Below are 16,616 nucleotides of genomic sequence, written 5' to 3'. Positions count from 1 at the left end.
CTGCATCCTGGTGATTTACTGCATCTTTTCTGTCTTCTTTTTTCATGTTTGCTGAAAACTGCGGTTGCAGGGAGCATTTTAATATGAACTTTAAACTTTTTTTTTTGTTTGTTTTAATTTCAGTCTGAATCTTTCTATTACCAGGCGTAAAAATTTTAACTTCAATACATTAAATGTAATTCATCACTAGTCAGAAGTATCTGATCCTGGAGCCTCTCGATTTGTTCAGGGCACCCATCTGCATGTACATAAATTGATGCCTTTGCAAACAGCACATTTACACTAGATACTCTTCATATATTGCTGATGTTTGACAGTTTTCATGCAAGCATGCGCTAAGTCTAGATGCAAGTGGGTTTGACTAAATTGCACAAGCAAAGCACTAATGGGCTGGGTCAAGAGCAATTTAAATATGAGGTTCTTCTCCGGTTAATGCACCGTCAGTGTCCTATTATACAGTCTAGTCAGTCCCTGTCAAGCACAAGCGATATAAACGACACAACACATTTATAAGTTGGTAGTGTAAATGGGCTGTATGCTATGCATTAGAAGAATAGAAATATGGACTTTTGTTCATTAACTCCATAATTGTTGAATGTCAGACATATTTCTAGTGACATCCTCTAAACGTAAAATTGTGATTCTTGTCAGGACTTGAATGTAGGCTTTATTAATTGATAGAGAATGCAAGCATCATTAGTAAATTTCACTTTTCACCACTTCATTAACATGCAATATGCACAGAGTTTGCACACATATACCAACAGAGAGCATAAACACTCTCACCCATGTCCACTTGTGCTTTGCGCTGGCATGAAAATGAGATAATTAGATGCTTTGCGTCTCGCATAGCACTGTGCTTAAGACGTAGCAGTCTTAAAATGGAGCCCATATTCATATGTGAATTTGGAGCTTGACAAACCCAGTCACTGTTTACATTCATTATATGGAAAAAGAAGCCAATTTGTATTTCTTTTTTAACTATTTCTTTTAATTCAGTATAACAAACACAATCTTAAATGTGCTGTACCCTACCGAGTGTTGTTTCTCATCCGGTAACTCTACAGGGAGACATAGTGTAGTCCACCCAGGCTTCTATTAGTGCACTAATGCTGATGAACAGCGGTTCTCAGTACCTCTGTTACACTAGAGACTTCCCCTCACTCCGTCTGCATGGGCTGCTGTTCTTTATAAATGGTTGAAGGTCTTTGCTCCAGCTTGGTGTTAGATTGTTGATCTGTTTTTCTAAGCTCTCAAAGACACATTTCCACTGTGTCTTCCTTTAGGGCTCTGGTATTGTCCACTCAGACAGCTAAATGCAGACACGTGGAACTCAATCGCTTTATGTGGCAATAACACTTTTATGAAGAGCCCTCAAGGCATTGTAATTCTTCAAAAAAAAATGCTTTTCTACTTTGTTTATAATAAAGGCTTTTCTTCTTTATCTTTAAGCTTTCATTTTCCCCCCTCTTTCTTTCTTTCTTAATTGTTTGTTCTTTTTACTGTCTTTGTTTTTTCTCTTTTTTATTTGTTCTATCTTACGTTCGTTTGTTCCTTTTCCCTTTTTCTTTCTTTCTTTCATCCTTTCTTAGGGGTGTATATGAAAAACATAGTGCCACTACCATGTCAAAAATTCTATTTATTTTTGCAAATTTGTTTCGTCTGATTACTCTCCTCCTGATGATTCATATTAACCCCATACGTTAAATCTCTGCCCATACCAGTGGCCACCATCTTGGATTGTGATGTTTACAGTTTAAAAGTTTCACGCCCTTCAAACTTTGTCTGATTTGTCTAAACAATGTCTTGAAACATTCTCCAGTCTGAAACGCACAAAAATTACTGTAAAGAATTGTTATTTTTACTTTTGTTTAAAAGTTTCGGCATTGCAAAGTTAACGAGGATGATGTGAAAATTGAGGCTATATCTAGGCAACAATTTTGCATATCGAAACTAAACTTGGTATGCTTCATCAGGACCATGATCTGAGGGTACATGCAAAGTTTGGGTCAAAAGATGTGAAAAATTCTGTAGGTCATGAGGATTCCAATGATAACAATTGTCCCAATAAAAGCCTTACTGCCCCTGCACCATATTGAATTTGATTAAAATGCTATATATCTATTGAATGCCTTGTCAGATTTGAATTTGAATGGTTTCTTGGCTTTTCTCCTCCCAATGGTAGTCTATGGCAATAGGCTATTTAGGGGGCCTTGACCCTGTAATGTCTGCTTGCAGCTATATTTATTATTATTCTGCCATTGGATTCTATGTCAACCCTATTAACCGTATGTAGGATAATGCTGAAATTTGGCACACTGATAGCGATGGGCATAACTAGCCCCCATAGCAAATTTGTGACCCCCTAGGTCAAACTCCATAGCACCACCACCAGTTAAAAAATTCACTTTTCTTTTGAGTGTATTTTTTGGACTGTTTGACCTAGAAATACAACTCACCCTGATGATTCCAATTATATATTTTGTATGCATGCATAATCGCCATCATGTCCTGATAATACTTGAACGGTTTGGAGACAGCAATCACTTATAGTTCAAATGATAACCCACACTTTTGTGCTGACTCTAACCTCAGGGAGCCATTCAATGGACATGTCAACTGAGTGGCTCAGTGTGTTAATGCACTGGTTTATATTTATATGGGGATTGTGGGGTCGATTCCCACATGGACCAGGGTTAGAAATTATGTTATATTGTACAGGCGGTCTTTGTATTGTGTTTACTGAATAGTTGTAGGGATTATCACAGATCAATTCTGTTTGCAGGAATACCTCTTGTTCTTCTTTGTCTTAGTGTTGTTTTCTGAGATATATATATATATATATATATATATATATATATATATATATATATATATATATATATATATATATATATTATATAGGAGTGACATCTTTTGAAAGGATTTAGAAGTGTGGAGAGAGCATCACCTGTAGTTCAAAAGAACATGGTCTGTTTAGCATGGTTATCATGTTACCGTACATTCTATGATAGCTTAGCATGCTAATTGGTTAGCATACCAACTGTTGGGTTTTTTTGTCTTATAAGGCCATTTAATTGCAATTCTATCTGTAGGGCAACATAAGCTTAGCATGCTAATCAGTTAGCATCATTTTGTACTTGTGGCTTGGAATGTGTCTTTGGAAATGTTTGGCTGTGAAAGCTGATAGGCCTTGTGGTTAAAGCACTGGACTTCAGACTCTAAAACCTGCTGACTGTCAGCTTGCTATGTCTCTTTAGCACCAGTACAATGTGTTGCTGTGTATAGTAGTGGTACATTTTGCTGTACCTGCAAGCTGTAGAGATAGTAATGATACCTGTTTGAGCCCAGCTCCAGTCAGCTTGTGAAGTACAATGAAGTTGATTCAATTAAAACAAAAATAAAGTTGAATGTATCATTGCTTCCTTATTCTAAGTCTTCTGAAAATGGCAGAGAGAAATGTCTAAATTTATTTATTTATTTTAATTTAAAACCTGCTGATTCTCAGTTTAAAATGTCTCTTTGGCAATTTTCAGCTGTGTTAACTGAATGGCCCAGTTGTTAACGTATTGGAATATGGCTCAAAAGGTTGTGAGTTTGATTCCAGGAAAGAGCAGTTTTAAAAAAGTACAATGAAGACTGTACTTATTTCGCAATTCCTGCTTCATTTACATTTTCATTTATGCATTTGGCAGACGCTTTTATCCAGAGTGACTTACAGTGCACTTTTTACAGGGACAATCCCCCCAGAGCAACCTGGAGTTAAGTGCCTTGCTCAAGGACACAATTGTGGTGGCTGTGGGGATCGAACCAGAGACCTTCTGATTAACTGTTATGTGCTTTAGCCTACTATGCCACCACCACTCACTAAAATAAAAAAAATAACCTGTAACAATATATTTATGTACACTCAACCTAGAATGTCTTTTTGATGTCAGTCAATTTTGTGGTGTAGTGGTTAGAGCTTTGGGCTGTAGTCAATCAGACTGGATGAATGTTGGTTTGATCCCCGTTTCAGCAGGTTTAAATGTTGTGCTTCTGTTGTGCCACAGCTCTTTGCATTGTGCTTGCTGTGTGGTTTTAGGGCTTAGCCCCAATTATTGCTGCTTGTAGCTATATTTGTTCCTTTGTTCAGTTTCTTTCTGCCTTAGAGTCATAAAGCAGAAAGAATAATTTATCAGCTCTTTCAAAATTTTATGAGGCATAATTAAGTTTTATAAACAGTCCCAGAATTAAACAGAATTTTACCCCACTATCATTGAATTATATTTTTAAATTCTGTACTCTTTAATTCCAAATTCTTTGTCCACTTCAGCCTCACACTGTACCTTTTAACTCTGCACCTTTCAATTTCCTTACTTTTCTTTTGGTTTGAAGAACTCACATTTGAGTCACGCTGTGCACATTAAAACTAATATGCACATCCTGAGAAGGCGTCAGAAACCGGGCTCCATAGGGCACTTGTGACTCACATTAGTGGCCTGACTTCAAATGTGACGCACATTCAAACACCCAATTACTAAAATGCCTCTGTGTGCACATCCAGCATGCTCACAAAAGCCATATCCAAGCAACACATCGTCTTTCTAATGACACTTTAACGATGTTACTGCCCTCTCGGCCCCTGCAGAAAAAATTAAAGATCTCCAGTGTCCTCTAATCATTGCAGTTATGAGGTGTTTCTTTTTTCCTTCCATTCTTGAGGTGATTTGAATAGTGGACCATGGTGGATTTCCACATTCTCCGTTGATTGATTGTCCAATGAAGCCAAGCTTAATGAACAGTTCTCACACTGTTTTAAACTGACTTGCAGTAATTTGTCTTGGAAAAAGAATGAGGGAATATAAGCAGCATGTTTGTCACCGCCGTAAACCTTTGCAGTGTTCCTTTATATTTGACGTGATTAATATTTGAACACTCATAGTTTCGTTTAAAGTAAAATGTTAAAGTAAAATGGCGCTTTTTTGCCATTTAATAATTCTAGTTTTGGTCAGTGTAAGCAAACATGTATTTCACAATAGGAGTTTTCATGTTAAGCAGTACCTTTTGAACTCTGTAATTTGAGGAAAATATGAATATGCTTGTGTTGTAGTTTAAGGAAGTATTGGATTATACTGTAGGATTATACCAGAAATTTGCTCTGGTCTAGCTCAGGCACAAATGTAATTAATTACTGTATATCTTGATGGCATTAAAAGATACATAAAAATAAAATAGCTGGATTCTTATCAGGATGGAAAGAAGTATTACGCACTTCTACTAAGACCTAGTAAAATATAGATAGATTTATGTTTTTTGCAAAGTACAGATACATAAAAAAACCTTAAAAAAGCGATAAAATCCATAAATTCTTCACGAGTTGAGAAAAGTTTACTTTTTATACTTGATGGGAATAGTTTTGTTGTTTTCAGCATGGAAAATGCAGTCAATAGTGGTGCAATCAATAAAGACATATTATGAGTCTTGCGTGGGTTTAATGTTTTTGTCTTTAGAGAAGGCTATAAATGTTTTGGTTGGTCTGCATAAGACTGACTATATTAGATTGTACTGTGAATGACTTATTCTCTTTTTGAAAACTCATCTTAAAAACTCAACATGCACCATGTTTAAATGGACTGAGCTGGATTTTGTGTACTCTTTTATATTCCTTGGCCATTTTGACACTTGTCATTCTTTAGGATCAGTTTCATTTAGCACACCACAATGTGCAATTTATGCAGCCTCTTATGTTTTAATGATGCGTGAAAAGCTTTTCTTTAGGATTCAGCACATAAAAATGTATTAGGAGTTCTCAAAATCAAAGTCATATTCATTGGGATATTGTGTTCTTTGCAGATCAAGAGAGAAAATGCTAAGGATGCATTTATACTTTTATTTTGCCAAGAGCTTGGGAAGGAAGATTTGTCTGTGAAGTGTGGTGGATGTGATCTGTCGGTCTGTGTGACTCATGTACCTAAACAAAACTCAATCAGACTATATTCTTTTTAATGTGCACCTGTAATATCACACTTTGAATGCACCTCTCATAACACCACATAACTTCTGCTTTCTGCTCTTTGTGTGTCCCTTTTCTGTCTCTCAAATATGGATCTTTAGTTTCACTGTGTTTTAGTGTCAGTGTGTTTGAAGCTGTAGAAGCTTTGATATCCTAACATTGTTATCGATAAACATCATGTAATAAAAGCAATCTCTTCCATGTTAAACGTTCCAGTTAATATTTCCAAACGTTGTCCTATCCAGTCAAGACCACAACAAGCAACAGATTATTTTGTTGGTCAGGTCCAATATTGGGTGTCTACAATGTACTTTTTTTTTTTAATTAAGCATTTTATCCAATGTACTTAGTTTTTGCTTGTCTACTTTCATGTTGTTCTGCACAATTCTTTTGAGATTTGCATTTGTTACTACTGAGGTTGAGGTATGGGTAGGGTTAGGCTTATGGTAGGGTTAAAGGAATAGCTCACCCAAAACTTTTCTACTTTCTTCAGCAGAACACAAAAAATGTTGGTCCAACATGCAAGTGAATGGTGATTAGACATTTGTTGATCCAAAAATCACATTAAGGAAACATAGAAGTAATCCATATCTTCAGAAGCAATATAATAGGTGTGGGAGAGAAACAGATAACAATTTAAGTCCTTTTTTAACTCTAAATCTCCACTTTCACTTTTAGTTTTTTTTATTATTTATTTTCTCCCCAATTTGGCATGCCCAATTCCCAATGCTCTCTAGGTCCTCGTGGTGGCGTAGTGACTTGCCTCAATATGGTTGGAAGAGGACGAATCTCAGTTGCCTCCGCATCTGAGATAATCAAAGCCTTATAACGTGGCTCGTTGAGCACGTTACTACAGAGACCTAGTGCTTGTGGAGGCTCACGCTATTCTCTGCGGCATCCACACACAACTCACCACACACACACACACCACTGAGAGTGAGAACCACATTATAGCGACCACTAGGAGGTTAACCCAGTATGACAACCGGGCCAATTGGTTGCTCAGGAAGCCTGACTGGAGTCACTCAGCACGCCCTGGATTCGAACTTGCGTTTCCACATGTGGTAGTCAGCATCTGTACTTGCTGAGCTACCCAGGCCCCCTTTTAGTTGTATAGCTGTTTAGTTTCAAGTGGTACTAGACCTTTTCTGAGCCATTTTTACAATGATTTCTAAGTTACCAACTTGTGGCAAGCAGAGTGCGAATTACCCCACCATAATTGGGGGGTACTGCTCCTTCCAGCCAGGTTTCTTAAGCAATCAAATTGGTCCGGTTGCTCGTGGTCACGATTAGTGGTTCTCACTCTTTTTGGGGTGAGTGGTAAATTGTGCATGGATCGCGGAGAATAGCATGAGCCTCCACATGCTGTGAGTCTCCGTGGTGTCATGCGCCTCACGGATTGAGGTGAGTAGCCTCGCCACCACGAGGACCTACTAAGTAGTGGGAACTGGGTATTCCAAATTGGTAGAAAAAGGGATAAAAAAAAAGTTATATAATAGGTGTGGGTGAGCGACAGATCAACATTTAAGTCCTTTTTTACTATAAATCTCCACTTTCACTTTTTTCTTCTTTTGTTTTTGGCGATTCAAATTCTTCATGCATAATGCCACCTACTGGCCAGGGAGGATATTTATAGTAAAAAGCAACTGCAATATTGATCTGTTTCTCACGCACACCTTTCATATCGTATGGATTACTATTATGCTACCTTTTTTGCTTTATTGAGCTTCAACTTTTTGGTACCAATTCATTTGCATTGTATGGACCTACAGAGCTGTGCATGTACATGACTTTCTTCTGTTGAGCTCAAATGAAGATTTTCCTTCAAAGTGAGTGAGTAAATGATGTGAGAATTGTAATTTTTGGGTGAACTATTCCTTTAAGGACATTTATATTTGCTCAGTCAACACATGAAGGTTATTCTTTACATGTTCTGTTTTAATATGGACAATGACCGAGGGTCTTATTCACGGTAACATTGTTATGAGTTTACCTCAATATGCCAGCCCTTACATTCCAACTGTTTTGTTATGTGCGCTTTGAGCATATAAAAGGTCAAGAGAAATTATTTTTGAGTGGAAACATACCTGAAGAGAGAAAACCACAACATAGTTCTCCACAATCAGATGATGCAAGCAGAAATATGGGCGATGACTCGTTTTGTTGTTGGGTGAGCAAAGTAAACTGTTGTTGTTTCCAGTAAGATGTGTCACTAAAGGTTAAAAGCAGGGCATGTCAACAAGGCCAACGTGTAACCATATGTAGTCAATAAATTTTATAGTGGTTTATAGTGAAACCGTAATCGTCCCATCCCTACAGGTAAGTAGCCGGTAATTCAATATATGAAGACGTGACATGAGCTATGAAAGAACAAAACACGTTAATAAATGAAGGTTGTAAAATCAACAAGCTAGACGTCAGCTAGCAACTTACAATTATCCATGCACGTCAGCAGCAAACCATTCTCTATCTCCATTGCTTCTAGCCGCCACGGTGGTTAAAAATGGCACGGTCCACTATAGGGGTGTCTGAAATCGCTTTACATTAAAATGTTCCTACAGTGAAAATAGGAGTTGACTTATATTGTAACCGTAAATATATTTTTTCACAATATCAGAAAAATTATCTGACCCCCCCAAAACTGATATTTCTGTCCCCTGTAATTCGAACTATGGTGGCAAGGTGATTTTAGTAGATGTATGAATTTCACCCCATCACCGACTCTAAATAGATAGACCTCAGATAGTGTTTTCTGGATCACACCTGGCTCTCTACAAGGCAATACACTCTCTTCCAAAAGTCTTGACTCTGGCTTATCGTTTAGCTCCTAAACTTGTTTCATTAATTATCACTTTAGCCCTTGAATGTCAGTGAAAATGATGACCTTATTCCAAACTGCTCTCCAATAGCTGAAATTTTAAGTCTGCTTTTCTCCTGTGGCTTATTTTCTGATCCTTTAAGTGCAGAAGTTGAAGATTTTAGGTCTTGCTAGATGTCTATGGTGCTGTGCCAAGGCTCGGCACTTTTCCATGGTTCCACAAGATTAACATTTGTCTGGGGCTCATACAGGCTTCAAAGACTATGTTTTAAAGTGCTGGAATTCTTAAATGATTAAGTGATTTGACTTTGATAACTCAGCATTTAATATCTGTATTCTTATAAGGTATTTTTATAGTATTAGTATTTACATGCAGCATTTTAAGCAACAGGATTAAATATAATATGTCTACTATAAAAGTTACTGAAATTAAACTGTTGCCTATTAAAAACATATAGGAGTATAATCGTATAATATGTAATAGTATGCAATATACTGTATATACATCGATCAGTCACAACATTAAAACCACCTGCCTAATATTGTGAAGGTCCCCCTCCTGCCATCAAAACAGCTCTGACCCATCGAGGCATGGACTCCACAAGACCTCTGGAGGTGTCCTGTTGTATCTGGCACAAAGACACTAGCAGCAGATCCTTTAAGTCCTGTAAGTTGCGAAGTTGGGCCTCCATGGATTGGTCTTGTTGGTCCAGCACATCCCATAGAGGCTCAATCATGTAGAGATCTGGAGAATTTGGAGGCCATGTCAACACTTTCAACCCTTTGTCATGCACTGTGTTCTGACACCTTTCTATCATGCCCAGCATTACGTTTTTCAGCTATTTGTGCTACTATAGCTCTTCTGTGGGATTGGACCAGACGGGCTAGCCTTCGCTCCCAGTGTGCATCAATGAGCCTTGGGTGCCCATGACCCTGTCACCGGTTCACCGGTTGTCCTTCCTTGGGGCTCTTTTGGTAGGTACTAACCACTGCATACCGGGAACACCCCATAAGACCTGCTGTTTTGGAGGTGCTCTGACCCAGTCATCTAGCCATCACAATTTGACCCTTGTCAAAGTCGCTCAGATCTGCTTCCAATACATGCTGCCTAATATACCCCACCCCTTGACAGGTGCCATTATAATGAGATAATAAATGTTATTCACTTCACCTGTCAGTAGTTTTAATGTTGTGGCAGATCTGTCTGTGTGTGTGTGTGTGTGTGTGTGTGTGTGTGTGTGTGTTGTTGGTTCATTAAATGAAGCTTAACATTGTCTTTGTTTTTGTTTTGGAGTTGCCACAGTATACAATAGACTGGCTTGTCTTAAGGCCAATGTTAGGTCAAAAATGGCAAAATAATTAACATCTTTCTCTAGAAACTCATCAGTCAATCATTGTTTTGAAGAATGAAGGTTATACAATTCTTGAAATTGCCACAAAACTGAAGATTTCATAAAAAGGTATACACTACAGTCTTCAAAGACAAATGACAACTGACTCTAACAAGGACAGAAAGAGATGTGGAAGGCCAGATGTACAACTAAACAAGAGGATAAGTACATCAGAGTCTCATGTCCTCAGCTGACAGCTTCATTGAATTCTACCCGCTCAACACGTTTCATGTACAACAGTAAAGAGAAGACTCAGTAGTGCAGGCCTTATGGGAAGAATTACAAAGAAAAAGACACATTTGAAACAGAAAAACAAAAACAAAAAGGTTAGAGTGGGCAAAGAAACACAGACATTGGACAACAGATAATATATAGTGTGTATATATATATATATATATATATATATATATATATATATATATATATATATATATATATATATATATATATATATATATATATATATAAACAGTGGCCCCCAAAAGTATTTGGACACTTAAGCCCCACTTAAAACACTGTTAATATCATTGTGAAGTATCAAACCAAGTGGTATTTATTTTAAAGGTACACTTTTTAAGCAAAACATTTCAAGTTTATGTTTTAAATGCTGAAACTTCAAAATGAAGACAAACATATTTGGATACTTTCTGGTTGTTAGTTAGTTTCACTTCTTTCTCCACAGGTCTCCTTTCATGCAGTTGCTCCACTTCTTCCTCCTCCCTGGATTCCAGACAAACGTCCTCCAGGCGACCGCCACGCCCACCCCCACGGCAAAGACCGCCACTGCGCCCATGGCAGGAGCGGACCCCTTCCAGCACCAGATCCACCCCTCCTCCATCCCGCTCCCTCATTGATACCCCACATTCTGGTACGCCTTGTTTAAAAATCGACTTTTTACCTCCCATTTACCTCCCAATGAAATATTGATTTGAGTTGAAATTAGCAGCAGCCGATTCAAGAAGCCCCTAAAATTAAGAAAATCCTTTGTTGCAAGAGCCTTACAATTATAACTAATGGAATTCTTGTAACTGGGCCCAGCACCTTTTGGAACACCACTTCTCCTATCAGATTATAGTACTTGAACCAACAGTTTTTATTAAGTATGTATATATCTTGAATGTTTAATTTGCCTTGGGTTGGTAATAATGTTCTCAGGGAGTCTGTTTTTAGAGGCTTTTGTCCTGTCGTGCAGAATGAAATATAGTTTATGGGAATATGACATATGTTATGAAGTCTACTTTTTTTAGGGATTGCTAGCAGCAGGACCCCTTCAGCGAGCAGCATGGCACATGAAAGCATAGAGATGCGCTTGGGGGAGCGCGTACTGGTGGTGGGACAGAGGACAGGAGTGGTCCGATTTTACGGCAAAACAAGTTTCGCGCCAGGTACGCCATTTTTAAAAAAACCACCTGCCTTGCTCACACCCTCCCACACTTTTCAATGACTCTGGAAAATACAAGTCGAGTTCAGTTGCACATTTATAAAAATTAAATGGCTGTTACGTTGCCAATGCTCTCAGATCCCAAATGTGCGTGACTTGCTTTCTTCTGCTGAGCACAAACAAAGATTTTTAGAAGAATGTCTCGGCTCTGTAGGTTCATTCAATGCAATTGAATGGTGGCCAGAACTTTGACAGTCCAAAAAGCACATAAACGCATTATAAAAGTAATCCATATGTCTCCATCTGTGTCTTTAGAAGTAAGATGATGGTGTCGTGAGAAACTGCAATATTTAATCATTTATTTTACTATAAATCTCCACTTTCACTGTCTTTTGGTTTTAGCGATTCAAATTCTTCAGGCTTATTACTACCTACTGGGCAGGGAGGAGAATTTATAGTACAAAAGGACTGCTGGAGTCCTATGGATTACTTTTATGCTGCCTTTATGCGCTTTTTGGTGCTTCAAAGTTCTAGCCAGTATTCATTTGCATTGAATGGACCAGTGGAGTGGAGTTCACCATTTTTGGGTGAACTATCACTTTTAGTCATTATTCATTTAAAATCTTTCCCTCTGCCTCATTTATTCAAGCTTGTACATATTAAAATGCTTCTTGTGCCGTCATATTTTAACAATAAACAAGTGTGAATGAGATTTGAGAGCTATGACTTAAAAGATATTGTGAGTATTTTGTAGGGTTTCAAGAACTCCCACTTATTCAGTGGATTGGAGTACTTACAACAGACTTGATGACTTGAAATGCATTAAATTGGCTTGATGCACATGAATCAGTATAGCACTTCTGTAATGAAACACATATGGCACATATACGTTTTAAAGTTGTAGTTTTTTAAAGTTTATTCCAAGGCAAGAACTGAACTTCAGTGCCCTCAGTTCTGCAGGAAGTAAAGATCCAATAAAACAGTAATGACTTGCCATCCATGAGCGAGATTTTGGATCTTTATTGATGAGGTACTTAGGGGCTAGAGGTAATACCTATTTGCCTTTCAACTTACTATTCATCTGCTATTTCGTAGATCCACACTGTGCTGTGCACTTTGTTTACTGAAAAGAAACTGGGGGCTTGTTTGTCCTCGCATTACAGAGCTTTTGGAAGGAATAACTGGATTTACTCAAATTACAGGATTTTGTATCTGTTGTTTAGGCTCAGACTGTGCCGAGAGATGACAGATTGGAGATTGTTTACCCAAGCTCAGGTCTGAAATCGGATCGTTACATTTTTCAAAATGTGCCTGTTTGTACACTGTGTTTGTCCCTGACAGGCTTTTGGTTGGGGATTGAGTTGGACAAGCCAAGCGGGAAGAATGACGGATCTGTTAGAGGAGTGCGATACTTCAGCTGTCCTCCGAAACATGGAGTCTTCGCCCCTCCCTCACGAGTTCAGAGGCAAGTGTACCGTGCAGGATTTGCACTCTTAACCACATCTTGACCGAGTCTTATATCTGGTGTCTAGCTGACTTTTAGAACGATTATTTCTAGCCGAATGTGTCTTTGATTCTTGGACAGACATTCCGACCTTTCTGCACAAAAGCATTAATAAGATTGTGCATCGACATTTGCGAGTGTTTTTTCTGCATGAGGCACATAATGGCTGCCATAGAAAGTAACTGTCCTGCCCTTGTCCTCAAAAGACATTTAAAATTAAATCTTGTGATGGGGTCTCAAATAAGATTCCCATATATTGTTGGTTTAATCACCCTTTTTTATTTTTACGTATACTGTGTCGTTTTTTTTTTTTATATGATTTTTTTTTAAGCAGTGTAATTTGACTTTTGAGTGGTACTTGCTAAGAGACGTCCATTACACCTGTAATCTCTCCTATCACCAGTGGTCTGCCCTCCATTTTCCCTCTGTACCATTAACTGCTTTTATTTCTCTGCCCGGTTATTCTAAAAATCAAGTTTTTATCTTCTCCATCTGTCATGAATCATTTATTCTTAATTCAGAAGCATTCCCCTATCCTGTATGCTTCTTTCTCTCTCATTCCCATTGTATTTCTGTAAAAATGACTCCGTTGACTGATAAGCAGATTGTTTTTTTCATTCTCTCTTCTTAATTAACCCTCAGGGCAGCCACAGACAAGCCGCCAGCTAACACCCCCCACACACACCCACCCCCTCAATCAGTACTGATTAGTACCTCTGAATAAAATTGGCTGCTGACCCCATCTTATGTGCCCTTATTTATGTTTCATTCTTTTCAACATGAAATCAATATTGACCATATGTATGTTCTTAATACACGTTCATGGTCTTATTGTGCAAGATTCACCTGTGCAAGTTGTTCTGAAGAAAAAAAGATAGATATATTTTTCTTTGTAATCTTTTATCAAAACGGGGCCTCTGAAACAACTCTCCTTTTCGGCTGACCTCACCTTGGCTGTTAGGGTGGGGAAAACAATGTTAAAGGGATAGTTCACCCAAAAATGAAAATTCTCTCATCATTTACTCACCCTCATGTCATCCCAGATTTAGGACTTTTTTTCTTCTGCAGACCACAGATGATGATTTTTAGACGAATATTTCCGCTCTGTAGGTCCACACAATGCAAGTGAATGGTGGCCAGAATTCAGAAGGTCCAAATACCATATAAAGGCAACATAAAAGTAATCCATAAGACTCTAGTGGTTTAATCAATGTCTTCTGAAGTGATCCAATCGGTTTTGAGTGAGAACCGACCAAAATGTAATTCCTTTTTTATATATATATATATATATAAATCTTGACAGCAGTATCCTAGGTGATTGTAAGTTCAAGCTAAATGTAATCAAGCTTGAAATCATGATCATGCCTAGAGACTACAATGGCAAGATGTACAGTGAAAAAGGAGTTATATTTTGGTTTGTTCTCACCTTAAACCAATTGGATCGCTTCTGAACCACTGGAGTCATATGGATTACTTTTATGGTACCTTTGTGAGATTTGGACCTTGAGAGTTCTGGCCACTATTCACTTGTATTGTGAGGACCAACAGAGCTGGAATATGCTTCTAAAAATCTTAATTTCTGTTCTGAAGAAGAAAGTCAAACACATCTGGGATGACACGAGTGTGAGTAAATTATAAGAGAATTTTTGAGATATTTGTGTGAACTATCCCTTTAATCAATAGCCAAATAGCTACAGTATTTAGGTATGGTTTTAGGCTTCTGTTGTAGGCAACAGCTTTCTAAAATCTTACCAATAGTTTAACGTTCCTTGCTGTTGATGCAATGATGACAAATAATGACACATTTAAGAAATAAGCGTTAGCATTTTGTCAAAAACATTTTACCTAAGTGTTAAACTTTCAGGTCAAAATGCCTCAAAAGTGGGTGTTGAAATTACAGCTAACTCGATTCAGGTCTGGTTCCATACACCCCCACTTTTCACAATCCAACAGTGCCCATCCACTTTTTCAGTCATCTTGGTTCCGAAAGTATTTTTCCTGTTATTATTTTTCCCATAGGGATTTCTTAAAACCCTTCATAAATTAGCTCTAAGCCAACCAGCTCGAAGGGAATCACAACATTGCAAACATTGATTTGATGTAGAAAAGTATTTTTTTTAAATCAGACAAAAATGACGAGGGCATGAACAACAATCCCACGAAGCTTTGCGAATGACGTAATTTTATTTAAAACAATGATGAGATTTAAAACTATTGATTTAAAGTTGTTTATTATAAGTATATAGTATTTAAAATTTTTATAATAAAATATTCAGACATATACAAAGATATACGTTGTTTGAGCAGCTCAGTCTCATTGAATAATCGTTACTACAGCTGCATTTTTTCTGAGATTTACATACCGCGTTTCAGCACAGCTTTCTGGTGAAATGAACACTAGAGGCACTACAACAACTGTGCGTTTTATTCACTTTCTCACAAGTCTTGAGTATAATGGCTGATTATGACCTTATAAATACATATTTTTTGCTCTTTCACTCACACAATGTTATGACATTGAAACACCTTTACTCTAATGCATTATTTTTAAAACAATACATTTAATGCTTGTATTACAGACCCACCCACATTTACACACTTATTCCAATGTGATTAGCTTGTGCCGTAGCTCTCCTGATTGAGCGTTGGACTTTGGACTTGGAAGATTGCGGTTCAAGCCCAGTCAAGGACACAAGTTGACATGTCATAAAAAAGCGCCATAGAAGTGATTTGAAATGACGTGGTTGCTTCAGAAAATGTGCTTTTCATGTCACATTTGCTTTTTAAACACCATCAGTTAGGTTTAGGTGTTGGTTAATGGTAAGGTTGTCTTTTTGTTTACCTCTCGTTTTGCTTTTAGAACACTATTGGATATGTTTAGTCTAACGTTTATGTTAGGGAAGTACATTTTACTCATTAAAAATCTTATTAAAAACATATTTTTACTCACTTTTGGTGCCCACCTCACACCGCTGGACATTTCACTTGTGAAAATGTGGAATACAGCATGTAATTTTGTTTAGCAATGTATAAATGTGTCCAGTGTCACGTAATTGTCATGAAATTCAGGCTGAGTTTGAGAGTGTAGGGAGACGATTTGATTGTCATTCGCATCGAGTCATTGAACTGGGCCGTTGCTGTGGAGCTTTTTTGCCGTGATTCTCTTATTGGTGCAACTTCTGTGTTTTCGGTAACATGGGTAATGTAGTTTTTCAGCAGGTGTTCCACTATTAATCTCTGGTGACTGATGGCTTCAGCATCTCACGTTAAAAATCAATTAGTCCTCGGAGAAAATGAGTGGGATTTTTTTACTTCCAGAACCCAACTGTTGCACTCTATTCCTGATGTTTTTCCATACAATATAGAAGTAAAATGGGTAGCAAATTCCATTTCAGGAAGACTTGAAAGATTATTTACCTGTCCATTGGAGAATCATTCCGTTTTCTCTGTCCTAACCTGAAAAGGTTTGTAATGGTATTCCTGCTGCATATGTTCATGTCAAATTGTTTATGACAGTTTTGACAAGC

General features: G+C 37.7%; 1 protein-coding gene across 3 annotated transcripts in view; it reads left to right on the top strand.

Moving 5' to 3' along the window:
* LOC127662404 (CAP-Gly domain-containing linker protein 4-like) overlaps window positions 1–16,616 on the top strand; it is a 74,625-nt gene that overhangs the window by 50,679 nt on the left and 7,330 nt on the right. For all 3 annotated transcript variants that reach the window (XM_052153559.1, XM_052153558.1, XM_052153557.1), the window contains 3 exons: window positions 10,887–11,072; window positions 11,452–11,589; window positions 12,927–13,050. In XM_052153559.1, the coding sequence (XP_052009519.1) occupies window positions 10,887–11,072; window positions 11,452–11,589; window positions 12,927–13,050 (448 nt within the window). The remainder of the gene's footprint in view (window positions 1–10,886; window positions 11,073–11,451; window positions 11,590–12,926; window positions 13,051–16,616) is intronic.

The sequence above is a fragment of the Xyrauchen texanus genome, chromosome 22 (assembly GCF_025860055.1).
Source record: "Xyrauchen texanus isolate HMW12.3.18 chromosome 22, RBS_HiC_50CHRs, whole genome shotgun sequence".
NCBI lineage: Eukaryota > Metazoa > Chordata > Actinopteri > Cypriniformes > Catostomidae > Xyrauchen > Xyrauchen texanus.
The sequence above is the reverse complement of the archived record's forward strand: the minus strand, read 5'-3'. Positions and strand labels throughout refer to the sequence as shown.